The sequence below is a fragment of the Lissotriton vulgaris genome, chromosome 3_1, assembly GCF_964263255.1.
Source record: "Lissotriton vulgaris chromosome 3_1, aLisVul1.2, whole genome shotgun sequence".
In the NCBI taxonomy this organism is placed as follows: domain Eukaryota; kingdom Metazoa; phylum Chordata; class Amphibia; order Caudata; family Salamandridae; genus Lissotriton; species Lissotriton vulgaris.
In genome coordinates, this window is record NC_141689.1 from 318,819,451 (window position 1) to 318,845,060 (window position 25,610).

The 25,610-nt window shown below is 44.8% G+C and overlaps 1 protein-coding gene across 1 annotated transcript in view; it reads left to right on the forward strand.

Moving 5' to 3' along the window:
* NDUFAF7 (NADH:ubiquinone oxidoreductase complex assembly factor 7) overlaps window positions 1-25,198 on the forward strand; it is a 55,152-nt gene extending 29,954 nt beyond the window's left edge. Inside the window, exon 2 of the mRNA XM_086960513.1 lies at window positions 23,393-25,198. Coding sequence (XP_086816639.1) covers window positions 23,407-24,735 — 1,329 coding nt within the window. The 5' untranslated portion in view covers window positions 23,393-23,406 and the 3' untranslated portion in view covers window positions 24,736-25,198. The remainder of the gene's footprint in view (window positions 1-23,392) is intronic.
* Window positions 25,199-25,610: the final 412 nt, after the last annotated feature.

Here is a 25,610-nt window from a genome sequence, read left to right on the forward strand (position 1 = left end):
ATCTGGGAACAAAACGCCTATAATATCCCACCAGTCCTAGGAATGCCCTGATACCCCGTTTTGTGGTGGGCTTTTCTAGGGATGAGATCGCTTTCACCTTGTCTACCTGTGGCCGGATCTGTCCTTCTTGAATGTGGTAGCCTAGGTATCGGATGTTATTAGTGGCTACCAAGCATTTTTCAGGGTTGGCGGTTAGTCCAGCTGTATGTAAACAAGTGAATATCTTCCTAAGGTGTCCGAGATGTTCCTCCCAGGTAGTGCTATAGATGATTATGTCATCCAGATAGGTTGCTGCGTATGTGTGATGTGGCCTTAATATCACGTCCATACGTCTCTGGAAGGTGGCAGGTGCCCCATGTAAGCTGAAAGGAACAATGCGGAATTGGTACAGTCCGGAAGGGGTTGCGAATGCTGTCTTTTCCTGGGCTCTGGGGGTGAGAGCTATTTGCCAGTAGCCCTCATTGTATTGTATTGTATTGTATTGTAACGGTATTTGTAGAGCGCGATTGCTGCCCGTGGGCGTCCAAGCGCTGAGCTGACCAGAAAGTGACGGAAGAGGTGCTATGGTACAGTGGGTTTGTCAAACAGCCATGTTTTTAAGTTTTTACGGAATGAAAGGAGATTTGAGTTGGACCGGAGAGAAAGGGGAAGGTCGTTCCAGAGTCTGGCGGTATTCAGCGAGAACATTCTTCCCCCTGCTCTGGCTCGCTTTATTCTCGGAATGACGGCAAGGAAGGCCTCCTTTGATCGTAGGTTCCTGTTGGGATGGTAGGGGGTGACAAGGTTTCTGTTGATCGCTGGGCTTGTGTTCCAAAAGGTGCGGTGCGCTAGGCATAGTGCCTTGAAAGCTATCCTCTGCCTCACTGGCAACCAGTGGAGAGTTTTTAGGGCAGGTTTAGCAGACTGAGTGCGCGGAATTTCTAGCAAGGCACGCGCTGCACAGTTTTGGACAACCTGTAGTTTTCGAAGTGTAAACTCAGGTGCCCCCATGTACAGGGCGTTGTTCGAATCAAGGCGAGACTGAATTAGCCCTTGGACCGCAACTTTTTTGGCTTCTAGCGGCAGCAGCGGAAGAACCTTCCTCAAGGTTCTTAGAAGGCCGAAGCATGTGGCAGATAGTTTAGTAGCCTGGATGGAAAAGGAGAGTTTGTTATCCAACCACACTCCCAGGCTCTTCACGCTTTCCTTTGGGGTAGGGGGGGGACCCAGTGCATTGGGCCACAAAGAGGTGAATGGTATTGGAGAGGGTGGGCCTAGGAGCATGAGCTCCGTTTTGTCTCCATTTAATTTAAGGGAGGAGTTGGTCATCCATCCCTTTATGTCCTCTAGGCAGTGTAACAGATCGGCTGGGGAGCACTTGCTGTTCTCGGTGGCCAGCGAGACCACCAGCTGAGTGTCGTCGGCGTATGACACGATTTTAATGCCATACGGTTCGACGACACTTGCCAGCGGCCTCATGTAGACGTTAAACAGCACAGGGCTCAGGGAGGAGCCCTGTGGAACTCCGCAGCTCAGGGGTTTGCTGGAGGATACTGTTGCACCGTCGAAGATCTGGAACGACCTCCCAGACAGGAAGGATCCAAACCACCTTAAAGCGTCACCTGAAACTCCGATGTTATGGAGACGGTCTAGCAAGGTGGCGTAGCTGACCGTATCGAATGCGGCACTTAGATCAAGGAGGATCACTGCCACTGATCCTCCTTGGTCCAGAATCTTTCTCGTGTCTTCGGTGACTGCTAATAAGGCGGTTTCAGTCCCATGTTGTGGTCTAAAACCAGTCCGGGATGTGTGCAACAGCGAGTGATCCTCCAGGAACTGTACCAGCTGTGCATTTATGTGCTTCTCTAGCACCTTGCTCGTCCAGGGAAGGAGTGAGATGGGACGGTAACTTGACAGGTCGTTTGGGTCTAGGCTAGGTTTCTTTAGCAGTGCCCGTACCATGGCCTGCTTCCAAGCTGTGGGGACAGAGCATGCAGAGATGGACGAGTTCAAGAGGTCCAAGATTACAGGCAATTCACTCATTCAACCTTCTATAGTCCACACAAAAATGGTACCATTAGGCTTCGGGACTAGAACAATAGGAGAACACCATGGCTGAAGGAGGGCTCGATGATCCCCATGCATAGCATCTCTACCACCTCCTTCTCTATGAGTGCTCGCCTGGCCTCCGTGATTCTATAAGGTCTCTGCCTAATAGGGCGAGCCCCATCAGTGTTTATGTCATGCTGGACTAGCTGGTTTTTCCCTGGTTTTCCGGAAAAGAGCTCCTGATGTTCCTGGAGGAGACCCCCAGGGGAGGAGTTCTGGTCAGGGGTTCAAGTGGGAGCCCCAGGGTATCCTCGTGATTCCTGGGTTGTTGTCTTTTTGGGGAAAGGGGATCTCCAATGGTTTGCTATCCGTGATATACAAAGCAGGGGGTGGTCTTTGTTTACTATGGGTCTTCTGTCCATTTTTTAAAGAGATTTATGTGGTATATCTGTCCTGCTCTACCTGTATGGGGGACTGCGACCCTGTAGGTTACGGGGGTCACCTGTGCGAGAATGACATAAGGGCCCTGCCAGTGTGCTAACAGCTTGTTGTTGGAGGAAGGGAGAAGGACTAAGACTTATTCCCAACCAAGAGGTGTCTAAGGGTGGCCTGTCTATCATAGATAGCTTTCTGGTTTTGTTATGCGGCCTCCAGGTTAACCCTGACACTGTCCCATAGGGTGGACAGTCAGTCCTTTAACTAAGCAGCATAGTCAAGCAGGGTTTTCCCTTCATCCTCCTCCTTCTCCCACCTTTCAGCGGCCATATCAACCAGGGCCTGAGGTTTCCTATAAAAAACCAACTCAAACGGGCTATGGCCAGTGGAGGACTGTGTGTGAGTTCTTATAGCGGATAGGGTGGGGGCAACTGCCTATCCCAATCTCGGCCCATTTCTGATACGGTCTTTTTAAGTATCGTTTTTATAGTCTGGTTATAGCGTTCCACTAGGCCGTCTGCCTGGGGATGATAAACAGATGTGAGAATCTGCTTAACCCACAGGAGGGAACAGATCTGAGCCATGAGTTTTGACATAAAGGGGGTCCCCTGGTCGGTGAGAAGTTCTTTTGGGAAACCCACCCTACTAAAGTAGGTGATCATGGCATGCGCAACGCTAGTGGTGGTCATGCTGGAAAGGAGAATCGCTTCGGGACATCAAGTCGCATAGTCAACAAGGACCAGAATGTATTGATAACCCCGAGCCGAGGTGATTAAGGGCCCCACTAGGTCCATCCCTACTCGGGTAAAGGGAATGTCTATGATGGGCAGGGAACACAAGGGGGCTTTTGGGACGTGAGGTGGATTCAAGAGCTGGCATTTGGTACATGCGGCACAATACTGCTCCTGGTCGCACCCTAAGCGTTCTAATATTGTCTTTTTTATGGTTGCATATGGTGTGGTGCCTGCGGGATTTGCAGCCTTGTAGGCTGTCTGGATTCTCCTGACAGTAAGGGTGCGATATATTGGCCCCATCTTTCTTCCGGCCACTGAGCTGGGCTCGCTACGCGTTCAAAATTCGTAAAGAAGAAGTCCGGGTCTTCCCCTGTTCTATACTTTTGGAGTACCGAGCTAGGCACAATGGGGTGGACTTTTGTGCTAGCAATCGTGTCGGTAAGTTGTTCTATGGCCGAATCCTGTAGGGTTTGTGTCTGGGCCATTTATTTATTTATATTTATTTATTTTGCATCTTGTACCGCGCAAACTAAAACCCGAAGGTGTCAAGGCGCCTAACAAAAAGATCAAAAATGCGGGCAGTCTTGCACTTACATGTACGCTTAAACAAAGAGGCGTGTTTTAAGGGCTGCTCTGAAGGTTTGGAGGGAGGGGAGGGACCTAAGTTCTAATGGAAGATCGTTCCACCATTTAGGGGCCAAGAGGGAAAAAGCCTTACCACCCCATCTGGCTTTCCGAGTACGGGGGATGTGGAGGAAAGAGTGGTTGGAGGAGCGGAGGCTCCTGCCAGGGTTGTAATATGTCAGGATGGCTCTGATTCCTGTGGGGGTGCTTTTGGCCAAGGCTTTATAGACCATACACATGGATTTGAAAACAATCCGCTCCTTAATCGGAAGCCAATGCAGCTGCTTCCTGGCCAGCGTGGCCGAAGAGCGACGAGGAAGATCGAGGACGAATCTAGCTGCCGCATTCTGGACTACCTGCAAGCGCTGCATCTGACTCTTATTCAGTCCAGCATACAGCGCATTGCAGTAGTCCAGACGCGATCCCAAAAGGGCGACAGCAAGTTGTCTTCTTGCCGGCTGGGAAAGGTAGTTCCTTATTTTCCTGAGAACATGAATTATGCCCCAACAGGTCGATACCGTCCTGTTGACTTGCTGGCGCATGTCCAGGGTAGGGTCGATCATTACCCCAAGATTTTTAGCCGAAGAGGTAGGTTTGGGGCACAGACCGAGCGAGTCAGGCCACCACTCCACAGACCAGATATCTTCCCTTCCGCCGAACACCATCACCTCGGTCTTCTCCCCATTCAATTTGAGTGAATTGTATATCATCCACTGGCCGACGGCCTCCATACAGGATCTAAATCTGGAGGCGGTCAGCTCAATTGACTGGGAGAGGGACACGAGGATCTGCGTGTCGTCCGCGTAGGAGACTACCTCCATCCCAAAAGATCTAATAAGTCTGGCAAGGGGGGTCACATAGATGTTAAAAAGGGTGGGACTAAGCGCCGACCCTTGAGGGACCCCACATTGCACAGACAGGGATGGAGATAGAAATTTTCCCAACATTACCCTCTGCTCCCTATGATCAAGAAAGGAGGAGAGCAGACCCAAGGCTGCCCCCCGGACCCCAATCTCACCCAGTCGAGATGTTAAGACCTGGGGAGATAGGGTATCGAAGGCAGCTGTGAGATCCAGAAGGATCAGGAGGGATGTCCGGCCCTCATCCACACTCATGCGGATGGAGTCGAGAACCAGGGTGAGGGCGGACTCGGTGCTATGTTCCCTCCTGAAACCATGCTGGGAAGGGTCGAGGCAGCCTGAATTCTCCACAAAGGCAGCTAGATGCTCGTTAAGATGGGACTCGAGCATCTTTGCAGGGGCCGGAAGCAGTGAGATGGGGCGAAAGTTTTTTAAAACCCCAGGATCTAGGGAGGGTTTCTTAAGAAGGGGTTTGACCACAGCATTTTTCCACTGCTGTGGAAAGACACCCTCCCTGATGGCCCCATTCATGATCTCAAGTAGGGGGGGTAGAAGAGATCCCCTGCACTGCTTCAAGATCTTAAGAGGGCAAGCATCTAGTGGAGACCCTGACTTGGTTTTATCAAGCCGCTTGTCGAGATCTTGTAGGGAGAGCGGGGGGAAGGATTCCAGATAGCCGGCCAAGGGAGGTTCAGCGGATGGAACATCCGGGACTACAGTAACTGATGGCTCCGCCGTAGAAAGCCTCTGAGACTCCAGGGCAGTGTAGATGTCCGCTATTTTGGACTGGAAGAAGCGAGTGATGTCATTACAGAGCTCCTGAGATGGAACAACTGGATCGGGGACCTGGAGAGATGTGAGAGAGTCCACGAGGCCATGAGTCCTGCCTACGCTTGTAAGGCCTTTTGGAGGTGCTCCCGGTCTTTCTTCGCTTCTGTGGATTGGGCCTCCATTACCAGGTGCAGATGTCGCTGACCCTCGGGCAGCTGGGTTAACATGTCATCTATCCGGATGGGTTGTGTCATTGTCTCGCAGGGCTGCTACTGAGACGTTGCTTAGCGTGATGGTCCCACTCAAATCCCACTTCTGACACCACTGTAAGAAGGGGATGAGGCTTGAAGGGGTTATAAGGGTTTTTATTCCAAGTATACAAAGGAATGGGCAATTGTCCACAAAACAACTGAGGGGTTCCATGCTTCTTTGGTCTCCGGTCTTCCTCCGGTGGTGTCGTGGTGGTCTCTCTTGCTCTGAAGTCGACCTACTGGACGGGCCCTCAGTAAAAAGAAACGAAGGAGACGGTTAGAATTCCACTCGAGTCTCCCTAAGTTAAATAATAAAGGCTTATGGTTAAACAAATCCCCCTAAATCCGGGCTCGGTAGGAGGCTGAATAAATAAGGTACTGCTCCTCTCCACTGACCTCAGGACCTTCTTTACAGGGTTAACCCCGGTGGTAGTTTGGCCTAGTCCTGGTTCTCGTCCCCTCCCTAATTGCCCGCAGCTGATCTCCAAGCACCCCTGCTCCTATAATCCAGAGTAACAGGCCTGAACACAGCACCACCCCACTATAGTGCGCCTAGCCTCCCCAATCACTTGCCTGAGGCCGGGACCCTCTCCTGGGATCCCGGCTGCACCGTCCGTAGCGCCTTCCTCAGGCCTCGTCCCGTCTTCTCCTCTGTTCTCCCGTGCTCGCTCACTGGCTTCCTCGCTCTCTGGTTCCATCTTCTGTCTCTCTCCGGTCTCTCGGTCTCGTTTCTCCTGTCCTCCTCCTTCGGTCTCGTCCAGTGGTTCGGCTCATCTCCTCTCTCCGTCTCTGCCTTCCACACTCCCTGTTGCTGCTTTCGGTCCTGTTCTCTCCCCTATCTTGTTCCGCCCAGGGGTTGTGAGCATCGTCATCACCGGATGGGGCTGGAGAGTGCCCCCGGGGCACTCCGATGGTACTTCTGGGCAGGTTTTTCCCGTCGCTTCCTCACAATAGCTTAACAAAACAAAGCATAGGATAGCAAAACATAGCAAACCATAACAAAACAAAGCATAGGATAGCAAAACATAGCATAGCATAACAAAATAAAACCTAGCATAGCAAAACACAACAAAGCATAGCATAACAAAATACAACAAAACATAGCATAGCATAACAAAACATAGCATAACAAAACAAAGCATAGCATAACATACCAAAGCATAGCAAAACAAAACAGCATAGTATAACAAAACATAGCATAGCATAACGAACACAACGACACATAGCAGAACAAAACATAGCATAACAAAACACAACAAAGCATAGCATAACAAAGCATAGCAAAATAAAACATAGCATATTATAACAAAGCATAGCAAAACAAAACATAGCATAGTATAACAAAATGTAGCATAGTATAACAAAACATAGCATAGCATAACAAAACACAAAAAAACATAGCAGAACAAAACATAGCATAACATAACAAAACATAGCATAACATAACAAAACATAGCATAACAAAACAAAGCATAGCATAACAAAACATGGCAAAACACAACACATAGCATAACAAAACACAACAAAACGTAGCATAGCATTATAGCACAGCAAAGCATAGTATAACAAAACAAAACATATCATAGCAAAGCAAACCATAGCATAGCATAACAAAACACAACAAAATATAGCATAGCATAACAAAACAAAGCTTAGCATAGCCTAGCATAACAAAACATAACATAGCATAACAAAGCGTTGCATAGCATAACAAAACTTAGCATAGCAAAACAAAGCATAGCATAATAAAACACAACAAAACATAGCATAACAAAACATAGCACAGCAAAACACAACAAAAGATAGCATAGCATAACAAAACACAACAAAACATAGTATAGCATAACAAAACAAAGGATAGCAAAACAAAACATAGCATAACAAAACATAGCAAAACACAACAAAACAGCATAGTTTAACACAACAAAACATAGCATAGCAAAACATAGCATAGCATACACAACAAAACATAGCAAAGCATAAGAAAACATTGCATAGCAAAAAAAGCATAGCATAATACAACACAAAACACATAGCATAGCATAACAAAACATAGCATAGCATAACAAAGCATAGCATAGCAAAACAACATATCATAACAAAACATAGCATAGCATAACAAAACACAGCATAGCATAACAAATCAAAGCATAGGATAGCAAAACAAAGTATAGCTTAACAAAACAAAACATAGGATAGCAAAACAAAATATAGCATAGCATACAGCATCACTCAGCACCACCACAGCATACCTCAGGGGCGCCACAACATCACTATGCGTTACCACAGCATCACTGAACGTCACAGCATCACTCGTTCGCCAGCACATCACTCAGCACCACCACAGCGTCAATCTGTGCAACCATTCAACATCAACTGGTTCAAATATGTTCTCTCAATGTTTCAAGCTTTATTACAAATATCACAAAAAGATGTTAATATTTCACTTCTGTTCTTGGATTTTCGGCACAATAAAATAAACTGAACATAATCTTCACAAAAGTTATTTACAAAAGTTTAAGCTACTGCTATTATAAATTACAATAACTTTTATTTAAGTATTAATTATTAAAAAAAATAAAACCCATTGTTATTTGTAATACCAATACATGTAAGTCACGTAAATACAACACATATTGCATTACAAATGCTATAGGTGTCACATTTGCAAAAGTTATAACTATTGGCATTGTAAATGACAAAGCTATTAATTTCGCTATTTTCAAAACCAACACATAAATAAAAAATGTCATTTACAATACCAATAGCTCAAACCTTCCTAATGCGAGACCTATTGCATTGCAAATGCTTGTTTAATATATCTCCAGAAGTTATGAATGCGGCAGAATAAGAATAACATATTTTAAAAAACACAGCTTCTAAGATATATCTCCTGATTGTATGTGCGTTTTCACAAACATTTCTTGCGATGGCAAAATCCTACCACACTGTTTATTCCTTAAAGCTATTGTCATCTTTTAATTATTGTATGATGGGGCATGAAGTCTCGTTCGATATAGTGGTGGTGTCTCAAGTAACATCCTCATTAACTTCATTCCTGTCCCCAAGCCCTTCAAGTAGTCCAATGCATTGGTGCTGTTCATGAAAGTTACACAACCAGGATTTGAAAGTGAGGCTTCAGACAAACGTGATTCATTATGAAAAAGACAAAAATATGCTTTTCTGCTTGTTAACCTTGCTTGGTCGGCAGGGAGTTTTCCTTAATAGGGCCAGGCCCTATTCCGCTGTACAACATGGCCTAGAGTTTAGCAATGCTTCTAGTCATACTGAAATCAAAACACATTTTCGCTTTGTTAATTTGAGCTCTTAGCTCAAAAGAAATTACAATGTTGTATCTGTGGCGTTCAAATACGTGCCATGATGGTGTAACTGGCTCTACCAGATCAGCTTTTAGATCTGAAAGTCTCTCACCTGTCTTTCTGGCAGTCTGCCCATTCTTCTATTTCCTCTCTTTCCATCCCAACACATGTACTAGTCTGCCCTGCTGGATCTTTTCTGCTAGGAATGGAAGAATGCACCTGGTGAGTTTTGTAAGAGAGTGACGTTTGCTTCTCTGCTGCCGTGTTGAATGTGTTCTGTGAGGAAGCAAAGCTTATGCTACTTCTGGCCAATTTGCGAGTGTTATTGAATAAGAAACATGATTTATATGTATATTAACTCAAGTAGATTTTGCAGAGGCTTTTCGCAATAGCGTATCTGGGCATTTAAAATGTGACTGTGACTTTAAAAAAAATGCTTTGATGTGCTATCATTGTGCCTTCCTCTTACCAAGGGTCTTCCAATACCCACATTGTTTAAGTGTCGAGAAAAGTCCTGTTTTGGGATATATATATATATGTTTGTGTTGCTCATTATCATATCCTAAATTTGAACTAATGATGCAGGTCAACATTAAAGCAATATATTATTTGTTTATAAACAGTTACACCATAAAAACCTAAAGCACACTGTCTGCTCTATACTTAAATAATACCTACTAACAAACCTTTCATCCATGCATGCATGGACAGCGGCTTGAAGCATCACTAGTGGTAGTGAGGCACTATATAAAAGACAATGTATAATAGCTGCAAAGTATTCTTTAGGTAAAATACTGTTGGACTTGGCCCTTTTTACCTGAACTTTTTGCCTCCCTCCTGTATTGTGTCTGACCTGTTATTGTTGGTTTTATGACTCTGGGCACTTTACCACTGCTGGTGAGTGCTAAAGTGCATATGCTCTCCCTATTGTAAAATTGATGTATGGATTAGTGACTCCATGATTGGCTGATTTGGTTTACTTGTCAGACCCTAGTACAGTGCACCAGGGGTGCCCAGGGCTGGTAAATCCAAATGCTGCTGGTGGGCTTGCAGCACTGGTTGTGCTACCCACAGATGCTGCCTGTAAAAGTGTGTCTAAGGCTTGCCATTGCAGAGCCAGTGTGCAGTCTGGTACTGCCATGCTGACTGGGCAAGTGCACCCACCTGCCAGTCCTTCAACCTTCCCATTTCTTCATATCAGACACCCCCATGGTAAGCCCAAGGGCAGGGTGCATTATAAGTATAAGGTAGAACAAGTCCCGATGTGTGTGGCATGTCCTAATAGTGAATTACAGCCATTTTTGTTTTTCACTATTGCAAGGCTACCTATTCCCCATAGGCCAGAATGGGCAGTTTGATTATTTCATTTTATAATCCTAACTGACTCAGAGAACTAGGTAGAAATTCGAGTTTAGTAAGCCTGAACTCAGAATGATAAAATGCATCTTTTAGTGAAGTTGGTTTTAACATTCTGTGTTTGAAAATACCACTTTTAGAAAGTAGGTATTTTTTTGTCTAACTATCTAGGCCTGCCTCTGCTAGGTTGTGTATTCTTTGTCTGGAGTTTGAGTGACAGGGGCTGGGGGATTCCAGGAGACAGATTGAGCCAGCCCAGTGCTGAATAGAGAGATCTGCATCTAGATGGGAGGGAGGAGTTGCACCAGGGACCTGAATAGGGCTGTGCCTTTCCTCCACAATGCTGGCTCCACCTCCTGTGGTGCGTCTGATGTCTCTGCCCTGCACTGTGAAAGGAAAGAAGGAGTCATATCAACAGAGTGCTACAGGGCTGACCAGAACTGGTTTGGACTAGGCACAGGCCTCTCCGCCTTCAGAGAACAAAGAGAAAGTGTGTATAAAAGAGGGGACTCAGACCCCAGAGAATTAGATCACTTTTGGACAACCAGAAGAAACCTTTGCTGAGGAGTGGAACCAGAAAGACTGAGGAGAGACTATTCCTAAGCTGAAGTGCTGCTTGGGGGATTGGCCTACAATGGTTGCCTGACTGCCAAAGAAAGGAGAAAGGAACGTTGTGTACTTTCATCAACTTGTAAGGATCTCCAAGGGCTTGAGAAAAGTGCTTGCCTCCTGCAGTTTCAGGGACAACAGACTTCACCCACCAGCTCCCCAAGAGTTCTTTTGAAGTGCCTGCAGTTGTGCTGGACTTTTTGAGGACTTCGCATCGCAAGGAGCTGGAAGCGTGACTCAAGAGCAAGAAGCGTGACGCCGAACTGCCGCTGCCGCTTCACAACAGAAAGTGCCTCGCATCGCCGGAGAAGAGGATCGACATCGCAGCAGATGCCGCCGCATCACAGAGAAGCGTGTCGCAGAAGAATCGTTCAGTCATCGCATGGCCACCGAAGCGCCTCGCATCGCCAGGGGAGAGGATCGATGTCGCAGCAGAAGCCGTTGCATTTCCGGGAAGCGTGTCACAGGGCCTGTCGCGGCTCATTGCCGGAGAAGAGGATCGACGTCACAGCAGATGCTGCCACATCACCGGGAAGAGTGTTGCAGGGCCTGTCGCGGCTCGCATTCTTGTGGAAGCAACTCGCATCGCCAGGGGAGAGGATCGACGTCGCAGCAGAGGACGACGCATCACTGGGAAGCGCGTCGCAGGGCTTTTCGCGGCTCGCGTCGTGTGAAGCATCACGCATCGCCAGAGAAGAGGACTGACATCACAGCAGACGCCGCAGGATCACCGGGAAGCGTGACGCATCCAGAAGAAAGCGCTATCTTTGTTTCTTTGCACCAGATATTCAACGCATCACCGTCCTTGCATGTAAGGGACTACTGCATCTTCTTCCCTGCAACACTTCTGTTGTAGGAGCGTTACGCATCTTAAGGTACATTGAACATAAAGTGTCGCATTTACCATCTTAAGAGAACTAAGCCAGTTCTACCATTTTAAGTACAGTATTGTGGATTTTTGTCGTTTGTGGTCTTGTGTTAAATCTATATAAAAGATACTTATTTTTCATATACAACTTTTGTGGTGTCCATCTGCAGTGTTGTCACTTGGTTACTGTATGTGTTCACAAATGCTTTGCACACTGCCTCTGAGATAAGCCTGTCTGCTCGTGCCAAGCTACCAAGGGGGTGAGCAGGGATTATTTTAGGAGTTTACCCCTTTACCCTGACTAGACGCAAGGGTTCTTATTTGTCACCGGTACCTACCTATGCCAATTAGAGACCCCCAGATCTAACAAATAAAAAGACCCTGTTGAATACCGGGACCAAGTTGTTGATTTTGTTGCTCTGGGAATATCCATGGGATAGATGGCTGTAAATGAAATGTAGGGATGTGTTTTCTTTTTAAATTGTATCATTACGCAAGTTGTCAATCCTAGCTGCAGATGATAGGTGACATTATTGACTGGTTCAAAGATCACTAATGCTATTTGCTCATAAAAGTGCAGACTTTGTCTTCACACTCGATATGCTGTTCCCTCTAAATATTTAAGTTGAATTGTATTTAACATTTAAATAGCATAGCTTACCCCTAATAAGGTGCTGAAGTATAATAGCAGGTAGATAGTGTCCTACTCCAAGTGGTGTGGTTGGTTGGATGGAAGTTCAATTGCTCTGCCATGCACATTATAATTTTTTGGTGTTGTGGTTGATAGCTGGTGATTGTTATGATTTACATCAGAGGGTTTGCACCAACACTAAGTGCCTGAATACGAGTTTGGCAGTGTAGCACCTTATCCGCCCACCGTCAAACCCTTGATCGGGCAGCCTGCCAGATTACGAGTGTTTCTTGTGTCTGGCAGGTTTTTTGGCATTCCCTCAGAAAATGGGAACGCCAAAAACAGTTCATGCGTGGCATGGACTGTGAAGTCCATGCCACTCCGGAACCAGGGTGCATGCACACAGGGGGGGCACATGTTGTGCCCTCCCTCATGCACCCCATAACCCTGAGGCACGGGCCCTGTAGTGCTCTCTATTAATTTCCTGTCCGTCACGGTTTTCATGAAGGAGGAACCGCCATAAAAACCGTGGTGGAGAGGAAACTCGTTATATACTTGGCAAGACTGTGGGGGTCCCGCCAAGCATATTGTGGTCTCAGACTGGTACAACACTGCTAGGGGCAAAGGCAGTCCGGCTGCCCTAATTGTAATAGTGAGGTCGGAAGGTACCGGGCCCCGGGAGTCTGGTGAACTGCCAGACTCAATTGAGCCCTAAGTGGTTTTTTAAATAGCAAATGTTATCATTTTATAACTTAAATCTATTACATAGTTTACCAATGTCCCTCCTCTTTTGTCCTACACTAAACAAGTTGATATTCGCAGTTCTCTCATAATGCATACCTACTCTGGCTTGCAGAGTGCACAGTTATCTCAATACTGAGACATCCACAGAGCTCTCACATTGTACTTCGTCTCTGGCAATCATCATGCTCTGATATCACAGTGCTGATATTTTCATAGCACTCTTTCTTGTACTGCACCATCTATTTGTAATCCAATATTGAGTAATTTCACTTACCTGCACCATGCACAACTATTCCAATGCAATACTGAGACATCACAGACCTTTCACGGTGCACTTCTATATTTGCAGAACTTTATCACAGTATACTAACACATCTACAAATCTTTCACAAATCAACTCAGAGGGCTTGAACATTCAACAAAGCCCCACTGAACCCACCGCTGTAGTAACTGGGTCTCGAGCAAAAAAAAAACGAAGGACTGAATGCAGACCAGAGTAATTACAAGTGGGTAAGAATAATGCAAGCATTCCATGGGTCACGTAAAAAATTTCAGCCAGTTGATTATGCACAGCATTCAGTTTCCTGCCTCTCCGTTAAAGAAAGAGCATGTATATATTTACCACCTGCACATTTGATAAGTAATAAACTGGCTTTGATAAGTAATAAACTGGCTTCTTTTAATTTATATGGATAGGGTAAATACTCCCAGCAGCAAAGAAATGCGAATAACAGATACACAGAACGTTATCAAAGCATCCTTGTGCACCGCTGCATAATGGAGCCTGCATCAACTTTTACTTAACACCCCTTGATTGGTTTGACCACAAAAGGAAGATAGCCTTCTTTTACAATACTCTCTGGATTCCGCTTTCATCTCGCTTGGTTTTTTCCTAAAACTTCATCATTTAGATTTAACTATGTCTTCTTCGTGAAACCCAAACCCCTTTCTTTGTTTAGTATCAATCTTTGGTCTGACCTGGCCTCTTTCTTCATTCTGCAATAACTTGATATTGTGATCTCGTGCACCCGCCTCCTCACACCACTTGTAATTTTGGCAATATGGCCTTACATTATTGACTGTCTCACTGATGTTTATGGTTTTTCTCATACACTTGTCTCATATTCTAGCTGGCACACTTTAATTTTGAATTCCTTTTTAGGTCTCGACTATTCTATCCCGCAGGGATAAATAGACGAGAGTATAGCAGGCAAAACAAGCTCTTTAACCATTGCGGATTTAGTACAGTTCATGTGAACACAATCACGAGCATTCTTCCCACGGGCATTGTTTTCAAGAGCTTTCAAGAGTTTTCATTGGCTCTTCACTTTGTGCACTCTGCATTCAGCTGCCCAGTCCTCCCACCCCCCCTCGCCAGCGCGCGCCTTGTGCTCATCACACCTCCTCCCTCTCCAGCACGCCAACACGCAGCCCACAGCCTCTCTCCCATTGCGCATTCTCCCCACAGGCATATTTTTCAAGAGCTTTCATTGGCTCTTCACTTTGTGCACGCTGCATTCAGCTGCCCAGTCCTCCCACCCCTTCCCTCTCCAGCGCGCGCCTCTCGCTCATCACACCCCCTTCCTCTCCAGCACGCCAACACGCAGCCCACAGCCTCTCTCCCATTGCGCATTCTCCCCACGGGCATATTTTTCAAGAGCTTTCTTTGGATCTTCATTTTGTGCACTCTGCTGACCAGTCATCCCACCCCATGCCTCTCCAGCACGCGCGTCTCACTCATCACACCCCCGCCCGCCCACACCCCACACAGCAATGCCAAGAAGCTTGTTTCCTCTAGTAACATATCTCATTTGCTACCTCTTGTATTTTGTTTGCTCTTGATACTTGCACAATTGTCACTATTGCCTCATGTAACGTAGCATTTGTATCATGCTCACTTGTAATTTTTGCTTCATGTATCACTACTGTTCCTATTGTGAAGCGCCCTGACACCTTCGGGTTAAGTCCGCGCTATATAAAAACACCTCCCTTGCTCCTCTGCCGCTGCCATTGCCTTGGGCTCCCGCGCTCCTTTCTCCCTCTCTCCCGCGCCCCAGCCACCGCTCTGAGCCAACCAAAGATCGGGTACAGCAGCTCGTGCACCAACTGAGAACAGCGCGCAAGCTCAAAAGCCAAACTGGATAACTACGCTCGCGCGTGAACTCCCAAACGCAACTCGTACCTGCGCATATGTCACTACCTTAATTTGTGCACACGCGCTCTCGCTGTCATCGGAGTCGCGCGTACAGTCTCACAATGAAGCTCGCGACTTTCTTTTCTCAGATTGCAGGCTCTTTGTGTAGTCTGCGCATGTGTGCTGGTGAAGTGTTTTCCCATTTCTCATCCTACACGCCCTTCCAGCGCCTCTATTTCCCGAACTACGGACGCCAGATTTTTCGTCACAAGTAAAAGTGTTAAGGTGCCTCTAAAGTTACATTTATTTAATATTTTGCACACGGTAGTGGTATTATGGTGTATATCAGCTACAGAAGTATTGCATTACATGCCAATACACTTTGGTTTCATTGTTTTTGAAGGAAAATACCGATCTTTTAGGGAAGTCATGTTGACAACATTTAGCTGTGTGCTAGGCATTTGTGATAAAACCATCACAAAGCATACATGCATAGTTAAATGTACTTCCTTTATGGGCCTTGGGTGAACCTTCAAAAATCATAAGTCAATTCCAGTATCATTAACATTTTCTTCCGCCCTCCGCTACATCCAACATAGAGCGCAAGGAAGCCCACTTAAGCCATGTGCTCTCTTGCTGAGTCAGTGTTTTGCCTAAACACATGTAAACAACTGCGTGAAACGGTGTTCCCTTCACCGCCAGGGCTGCTGGTCGAGTCCTTTTATTTTACATTTTCTTACAGGTTTCCTTTAATTTGCTTATTTCTCCTTGTAGTTATTTTTTTTGTCTCATTCGTCAGCATCTACTACTGGGTGCACATCCCCTCCACCCCTTAAATGTCTTTATTGACATTTGGGTATAAACAACGATGCTGCTGCATGCTGCAGACTACCACACAACTCACGCTCCTGCATGCCACACACTCCTGCATGCCACACACTCCTGCATGCCACACACTCCTGCATGCCACACACTGCTGCACGCCACACACTACTGCACGCCACACACTACTGCATGCCACACACTGCTGCACGCTGCACACTGCTGAACGCCACACAACACCACCACATCACTCGAGGACACCACCACATCACTCGAGGACACCACCACATCACTCAGGGACACCACCACATCACTCAGTGACACCACCACATCACTCAGGGACACCACCACATCACTCAGGGGCATCACTCAGGGGGCACCACTACATCACTCAGGGTCACCACCACATCACTCAACTCCACCCTCCAACTCCAACTCCACCCTCCCAACTCCACCCTCCAAACCGAACTCCACCCTCCACCCTCCAACTCCACCCTCCAACTCCACCCTCCAATTCAAACCTCCAACTCCACCCTCCAACTCCAACTCACTCTATCTGTCGCCCTCACTCTATCTATCGCCCTCACTCTATCTATCGCCCTCACTCTATCTATCGCCCTCACTCTATCTATCGCCCTCACTCGCTCTGTCGCCCTCGCTCCGTCGCCCTCGCTCTGTCGCCCTCGCTCTATCGCCCCTGCTCTATCGCCCTCGCTCTATCGCCCTCTCTATCGCCCTCACTATCTATCTATCTATCTATCTATCGCCCTCTATCTATCTCGCTCTATCTATCGCCCTCTATCTATCTATCTATCGCTCTCTATCTATCTATCGATCGCCCTCTATCTATCTATCGCCCTCTATCTATCTATCGCCATTACTCTAGCTATCACCCTCACTCTAGCTATCGCCCTCACTCTATCTATCTATCTATCGCCCTCACTCTATCTAGCTATCTATCGCCCTCACTATATCTATCTATCTATCGCCCTCACTCTATCGCCCTCACTCTATCTATCGCCCTCACTCTTATCTATCGCCCTCACTCTTATCTATCGCCCTCACTCTATCTATCTATCGCCCTCACTCTATCTATCTATCGCCCTCACTCTATCTATCTATCGCCCTCACTCTATCTATCTATCGCCCTCACTCTATCTATCTATCGCCCTCACTCTATCTATCTATCGGCCTCACTCTATCTATCGCCCTCACTCTTATCTATCGCCCTCACTCTTATCTATCGCCCTCACTCTTATCTATCGCCCTCACTCTTATCTAGCGCCCTCACTCTTATCTAGCGCCCTCACTCTTATCTATCGACCTCACTCTTATCTATCGGCCTCACTCTATCTATTGGCCTCACTCTATCTATCTATCTATCTATCTATCTATCTATCTATCTATCTATGTATCGCCCTCACTCTATCTATTTGTCGGCCTCACTCTATCTATCTATGTATCACCCTCACTCTATCTATCTATCTATGTATCGCCCTCACTCTATCTATCTATCTATCGGCCTCACTCTATCTATCGGCCTCACTCTATCTATCTATCTGTCTATGTATCGCCCTCACTCTATCTATTTGTCGGCCTCACTCTATCTATCTATGTATCACCCTCACTCTATCTATCTATCTATCTATGTATCGCCCTCACTCTATCTATCTATCTATCTATCTATCTATCTATCTATCTATCTATCTATCTATCTATCTATCTATCTATCTATCGCCCTCACTCTATGTATGTATCACCCTCACTCTATCTATGTATCACCCTCACCCTCACTCTATCTATCTATCTATCTATCTATCTATCTATCTATCTCACTCTATCTATCTATGTATCGCCCTCACTCTATCTATCTATCGCCCTCCCTCCATCTATCTATCGCACTCACTCTGTCTATCTATCGCATCACCACAGCATCACTCAGCACCACCACAGCATCACTCAGGGGCACCACAACAGCACTCATGGACACCACAACATCACTATGCGCTACCACAGCATCACTGAACACCACAGCATCACTCGTCGCCACCACAGCATCACTCAGCCCCACCACAGCATCAATCTGTGTAATCATTCAACAACAACTGGTTCAAATATGTTCTCTCAATGTTTCAAGCTTTATTACAAATGTCACAAAAAGATGTTAATATTTTACTTCTGTTCTTGGATTTTCTTCATAATAAAATACAATGAACATAATCTTCACAAAAGTTATTTACAAAAGTTTAAGCTATTGCCATTATAAATTACAATAACTTAATTAATACAAAAATTACAAGCCATTGTTATTTGTAATATCAATACATCTAAGTCATGTAAATACAACACATATTGCGTTACAAATGTTATAGGTGTCACATTTGCGAAAGTTAAAACTATTGGAATTGTAAATGACAAAGCTATTAATTTCGCTACTTTCAAAACCAACACATAAATAAAAAATGTGTCATTTACAATACCAATAGCTCAAACTTTCCTAATGCGAGACCTATTGCATTGCAATTGCTTGTTCATTTTATCGCTTTGTCCTAATCAACTTGGATTCCTTCTGATCATTTCCCATTTTCACCTCAATTTTTCTTTTCTGGCTCCTCTAATTTTACCCTAGTTTCTTTACTTATTGTATGTTTGGTCCATGATCACTGCAAAATTGTTCTCGGGGAATGTGCTTCTGCATTCCCAGATCAAATTGAGGAATTTTCAGGTTTCTGTTATTGACCAGCCTACTGTTGTGCAGTATAATGCAAATGGGTTGTACTTTAGAGCGTTTGTCTCAAATTAAGCCTGTCGAAGCATTTTGTTAAACCTTCCCAACCGTGGCTCGTTGGAATTATTCCAGTTGCATACTTTTCTTTGAAACATTTTGGTACAAGCATTAAGCGTATTTTTTTCTTCACTCGTTTTCTTATCTCTCGCAGTACATTTTTCAATGTTTAAGCCACTTTAAGAGTTGTTTTTAGCACTCATTGCCCAATCTGCTATCATGCGTGTACGTTTTCTTTTATATAGTGTATACTTTAACCTCTTTGGAAAAGAGGGACAACAATTCTGCCTCCTAGTTCGCTTGTGAAGCTGCTTTAATCTGCATCTTTTCACACCTCTTGTTCATCTGATTTTTCCACAACACCTCTAGCATTGGTATTTCACTATGATTTTTATAAAGCACTTCACCTCATTTTGGTCACTTCAGAGCCCTGCAGTATAGAGGAAAAAGAACATTCTCCATCTTGAGAGTTAATATCTAGCTTGATATGTAACAGGATATACCTAGAACTGTGATTGTCAGATTACATCTAAAACCAATTAGAAAAGTTTAGTTTCCCTAAAATGGAAGTAACAAGCTTCTGCGTGGAATTCGGTCTAAGGCTGTTCCAAAATATGATTGGAGACGTGGGAGACTTTTTGACCTCTGCAGAAATAAGTTGGATATTTGGCGTGCAGCTTAGTTTCTGGTGAAACAGTGAGTGTATAGCTGCTGGGAAACCAAACACTTTCCAACCGGTCAATTTGGGAGAGGCACAATCACTGAACACTGTACTCTGTGTTTTCTGTCTGTTTTAGTCATTGCTGCATGACTGTAGACAGTGATGCAGTAGTCCAACTGTGTTCTAACCAAAACACACATTAGCTCTTTGAGCGGTCAGCTTGAAGCAGCGAGATAATTTCCCAGATGACGGTGAGTTGGAAACTAGTTTCCTTGATCACTGAGTTGATTTCCTGAGTGTAGTTCAGATCCAAGTCAAAAGTTATTTCCAAGGCTTTGGCATGATACCCTAGATTCAAAGCCAGATGAAAGGATGGGACTATAAACTGCACACCTTTATAGGACTAGAATTTCCTTCTTTGATCCATTCAGACCAAGCTTAATTTGATTCATGTGCTTCTTACTGAAGCAGATATATATTTCTTTTATGCTTTCCCTGTTACTGAAGCAGATATATTTTTCTTTTTCACTTGGGAATCCCTCTGTATTCCCATGTTGACATGGAGCTGCTTCGATCTTTACTCACTGATATTAGCATCAAGACTGCCCAATATGACGTTCATACACAACTCTAATTGAAAGTCTCCTCTACTTCAAATATTAAATGCCTCAAATACTGCCTGCACCTCACCCAGACCGGTATGCCAGTGTTTGCCGAAAGCTCATCCAAGACAAAATTCCTGTTACTGGCCAAGAACAACAAATGGGAAAAAGTAGAAACCTGGCTCAGTTTAATGAACTCACTGAATGCCAAGCCCCTTGCAAGGCTCATATTTATGAAGGCGATTTACAAATATGTTTTTTTCCTAATTATCTGCTTCTTTCCATCATAACATGTCAGCTTGATTGTCTTTCATTGAGTCCTGCTTGGCATCTTCAGTTTTTCAACCTGAAACCGAAGAAAACTGATATGCTCTTATTCTTGTCTCTATGAATATATTGCCACCAGTTTCTGTTTTATTTTTTCCTGCTCAACTGGTTTTTTTCAGTGTCTGCTCATACTAATGGTTTTGTTTTTAATTAATTTATGAATATATTTCTCTTTGGTTACTTCAGTTGAAAATGTTTTACCAAATCCCATCTTATTTGCTATTTTGCTTCGGGACCTGTGTTTGCCACAGCATGCTGCGTAGGACGACGAATGTGCAAAAATGAGATATGCTGATATTAAGGGCTTTATCTGTATTTATATTGAAAAGGAGAGTTGCTTCAGAGTCTTTAGTGCAGCTTTAAAATATTTGTATGGTAAATGTCTGTATGGGAGTGCAAAGTTACCTAACGTTAGAAAATCAATTTCAACATATATTTTCTTTTGCTAAAGTCCAAAGGTTAGTGAGATTGAAATGCCCACACATGAAACCTGGGATATATGAAAGGATGTAAGGATTATCATCATCCAATCTGTCCAATACAACAGTATGTGTCAACAACTTTTGTACAGGAATTGGAACAAAGTCACAGGTCAGTACTCAAGCGAGCAAAACGTATTGCAATTATCAAAGGAGCTGGCGATAGATATGTAATCAAATAACATAGAGGTTCAGAATTAGTAACATGGCTGTACAAAGTTGTGCACGAGCTAAGTGCGGTCACTTTGGTTCCTCAACGAGAAAAATGGGAGGTGGAGCTCCAACGGCCCCTTCAAGATAAAGAGTGGGGACACACCCTTGAGTTCCCGAAGAAGGTGTCCCACAACTACTGGTTAAAAAACATACCATACCATGGGCTACATCGGGCATATCTGACCCCAGAAATGCTACTGCGTTATTACCCTAACTCACACTTCACCTGCCCCAGATGCCCGGAACCCGGGGCCTCTTCCTGCACATGTTTTTGGATTGTCCGACACTCCACACATACTGGGCGACAATACACGCAACCCTACTAGCGGTCACCGAGCTTAAGATACTCAAAACATGTGAGGTCTGTGCAGAGGGCATAGCCAAACGCCGAAAGCACCAAAAAGTGGAAACGCACTTTGCCTCCCTGACAATCCTTTTGGCGAAGAGATGCATAGCCATGTACTGGAGAGTGCCGGGGTGGGTGGGGGGGGGGGGGGGGGAGCCGTCCAATGAAGCATGGCGGGCGTGGTTAAAAAGTAGGGAGCCTCTGAGGAAGAGGTGCTTAGATCAGAAGAAATCATAGGCACACGCAAACACCACATTTCTATGCAATGAGCGACAATGCTCCATGCCTTCATAGCTACCCATGCAAGCCGCTATATCCCCGGTATAGGATACACGCCAGGAGCACACACAAAATTCCCCCCGTAATTGGTCCCTCAGTGTCATGCATTCCTCCATCTGACCTTGGGAGCCTACCGCCGCCCCCACACAGTCATGCACAGCCCGCACCATGCCATATAGAACCAAGCGACCAACATCGTCCATTGAAGGTCCTAGCCCTTATAAACACACAAGTTCCTATATACAGTGATTCAGTTCAATTTACATACGTTGAAGAGTTATATTCATACTATAAGAAAATACAATAGCCGGTGTTACCTAGCACCAGCTCAGAGGTCAACACATTAGTTAATGGACTACGGCTGTTCGCAAAGGCTGTACGAATACATCGCCCCTAGATACTAAGAAGAATGTTGAGTTACAACTCATGTTTCCAATTAATACTGTACAGCAGAGAACAAAAACTCTTGTGATTAATGTATTAACCATCTGCGATGCTGATCTCATTAAATGTAGACCTTGTAAAATAACGAAATGCAAATAAAAAGATTTAAAAATAAATAAATAAATAGCATAGAAGTTCAGTTCCTATTGTCGTGACAGGGATAGCCACCTTGCTATTATATTATTTGCGATAATCCCTTTATTTGTTTCGTCGTAGTGGATGAAGCACACTTTTTCGAAACCGCCGACGTGTTGGAGGGTGACGACGCTACAAATAAGTGGATTATACATGCCACAGTGATTGGATGCGAAACCTGGCACCATCTAAAGAATTAAAAAAAATTGAAGTAAACACATGAAGGACTCGCAAATAATATAATAGCAAGGTGGCTATCCCTGTGCACCCTTGGATCTTTGAACTACAAATTCCGCGAACACACTTATTTTCCGTCAAAATCAACTATCAACATAGTTTCATCACTTTTTGCCCTGAAGAAGTCCTCTGGACGAAACGTGTTGGCTACGTTTTGTATGAAGAAAAAGAATAAAAGAATTTTTTTTTAAGCCCTACTGAACGGATTCTTCAAATCTTTATTTGTTTATTATTGTTCGCTGTGGGGAGTGCTGAACCACTGTGTTTTGTTGTAAAAACCGGACGATGGAAGAACTGCAGAGAAAGCCCAGAATCACAGGATGTTGAATGTTGTTAGAGAGACTAGATCCCTGTTCCCCAGCTTCGAGGTCCGCCGCTCTAGCCCTAAAGCTACATCCTCTCCCCTTGTTGCTGTGCTGACAAATAGTGCTTTACAACATTTGGTGTTTCTGAAGTGAACGTCCGGCGATTATGTAGAGTTAGTTTTGAAAGGGCAGGCCTAGAGGAAAAAAGAATGATAGAAAAACAATGTGGCAAGCATCGACGCAATGTTGTTTTCATAGCTGACTTTTTAACTCCAATTTGTACAATGCTTTGACTTTAATGAGTAACATTTATGTTTCTAGCATATTTTTGATGATTAAACTGAATCTAGTATAGACTATTTACAAGCCTCACTTTTTGTCTTTTTTTCCAGTGTGGACAAGAGTCATGAATGTGCTTCTGGGTGTCCTACACAGGACATCTGTAAATATGTGCAGTTTACGGAGACCTGTTCTTGCAGCAACATGTCACGTTGCAGGAAGATGCAGTTCTCGAAGAGCGGTGTCCAAAGACTCTTCAGTGCTCAAGCACCTTCTGTTCAAAATCAAGTCCACAGGCCCCATTACTGTGGCTGAATATATGAGGGAGGTGTTGAGCAATCCTCTCAAGGGCTACTATGTCCACCATGATATGATTGGAGAAGAGGGAGACTTTGTGACATCTCCTGAAATAAGTCAAATATTTGGAGAGCTGCTTGCTGTCTGGTGCATCAGTGAGTGGATGGCTGCTGGGAGGCCCAAAACTTTGCAACTGGTCGAGTTGGGTCCTGGCAGGGGCACCCTTGCTGAAGACATACTTAGGGTTTTCAAACAGTTTCAGCCATTGCTAAAGAATTGTAACATCTCTTTCCATATGGTGGAGATCAGCCACAAGCTGAGCGATATTCAGGCACTGAAGTTGACTGGAGAAAACATACCATCTGATCACAACAAAATATCTTATAAGAAAGGCATCACCAAGACTGGACTTCCAATAGTGTGGTATCAAGACCTAGGGGCCGTACCACGAGGTTTTAGCTTATATTTAGCACATGAATTCTTTGATGCCTTGGCCATCCACAAATTTCAGAAAACTGAACGAGGATGGGTAGAAGTTCTAATTACAGAGGACCCTAATGTTCCCAATATGCTGTGTTTTGTTCTGTCTCCAAATGCCACGCTGGCTGCGAGGACCTTGATACATGCTGAAGAAACACGAGACCATGTGGAAGTGTGTCCAGATGCAGCCGTCATCATCCAAAAGCTGGCCTCGCGCATTGACGCAGATGGGGGAGCTGCTCTGATTGCTGATTATGGCCACGATGGGGACAAGACAGACACTTTCAGAGGTTTTCGTGATCATAAGCTTCATGATGTGTTAATAGACCCAGGGTCTGCAGACCTCACAGCAGATGTGGATTTCAGTTACTTCAGAAGGATGTTGCAAGGAAAGGTTGTCTCTCTTGGACCCATATCTCAACATGAATTCTTAACCAATATGGGCATTGACATTAGACTGCAGGCACTGCTGTGGAAATCGGAAGATTCAACCACAAAGCAGCAATTGCTCAGTGGGTACGATATGTTGGTAAATCCTCACAAAATGGGTGAACGATTTAAATTCTTTGCATTGTTGCCAGAAGAAAGGCTTTTTCCTTCAGTGCAGCGAGCCAAGACGGGCAAATCAAAAGCAGCACCACTACCCGTTGCTGGGTTTAGTAAACTGGAATTGAAATAAACCTATGGCTACCATAACGCCTCTTTGTAGTTATTTAACAATGGGAAATACTTTAAAAAAAAGTATATAACCTAACATAATGTGTATTTGTGAAGCCCACATTTGCCCTTGGCACTAATATACCAGATGTTCGTTGTTATCAGACTTTATGGTACTCGTATCATATATCCTGAAAGATGGCTAACACCAGAAAGGAAAGTGATACTTATCACTGTTCAGATGACAAGATACATTATCATACTAAGAATTATCCCCACAGTTTCCATCAACATTTCCCAGTTGTCTTACAATAGAAATTGAAAGTGCAAAGCCTGATGGCTTGTGCTATCGGATTTTGCTTTGAAAGGTTTTAAGATATAAACTTGTTGATATTGAAGTGATTGAAAAGCCTTGTCACAACTGACTGTGGCTACTTATATTGGACTAAGCAGTGTCTGGCAATAAAAACCAAGTTCTGCAGTTCACCTTGATTTGTCTTCTCTTCGTTGTCTGATTAAGAGAGACTGGAGGGGTGAAAACACTATTCTGTCCTACCTTGTCCACCACTGATCTGTGGACGATCGGATTCTTCTGCCAGCCCAAAGTGTGGAAAAGTAGAAGGAAGCTGATTGTGAGATGCATGAGGGGAAAAAGTTTTAGATATGCGCCAGGTGTAGTAAAGAGGTAGTACATACTGAAAGATTCAAGCGAGAGAAAGATTTAGAGAGGCAGCATTATAGAGAGGCATGCAGTGCTTAACTTGTGCTAGCAGATGCCAAAGTTTGGTGGATGTGGTGGTGGTGGTGGTGGATGCGGTGGGTGAAACTGAAAGTAAGATACCTCTTTTCAGGTTTGTAATAGGACGTTTTACCATACAACACATGGGGCCAGTGTTT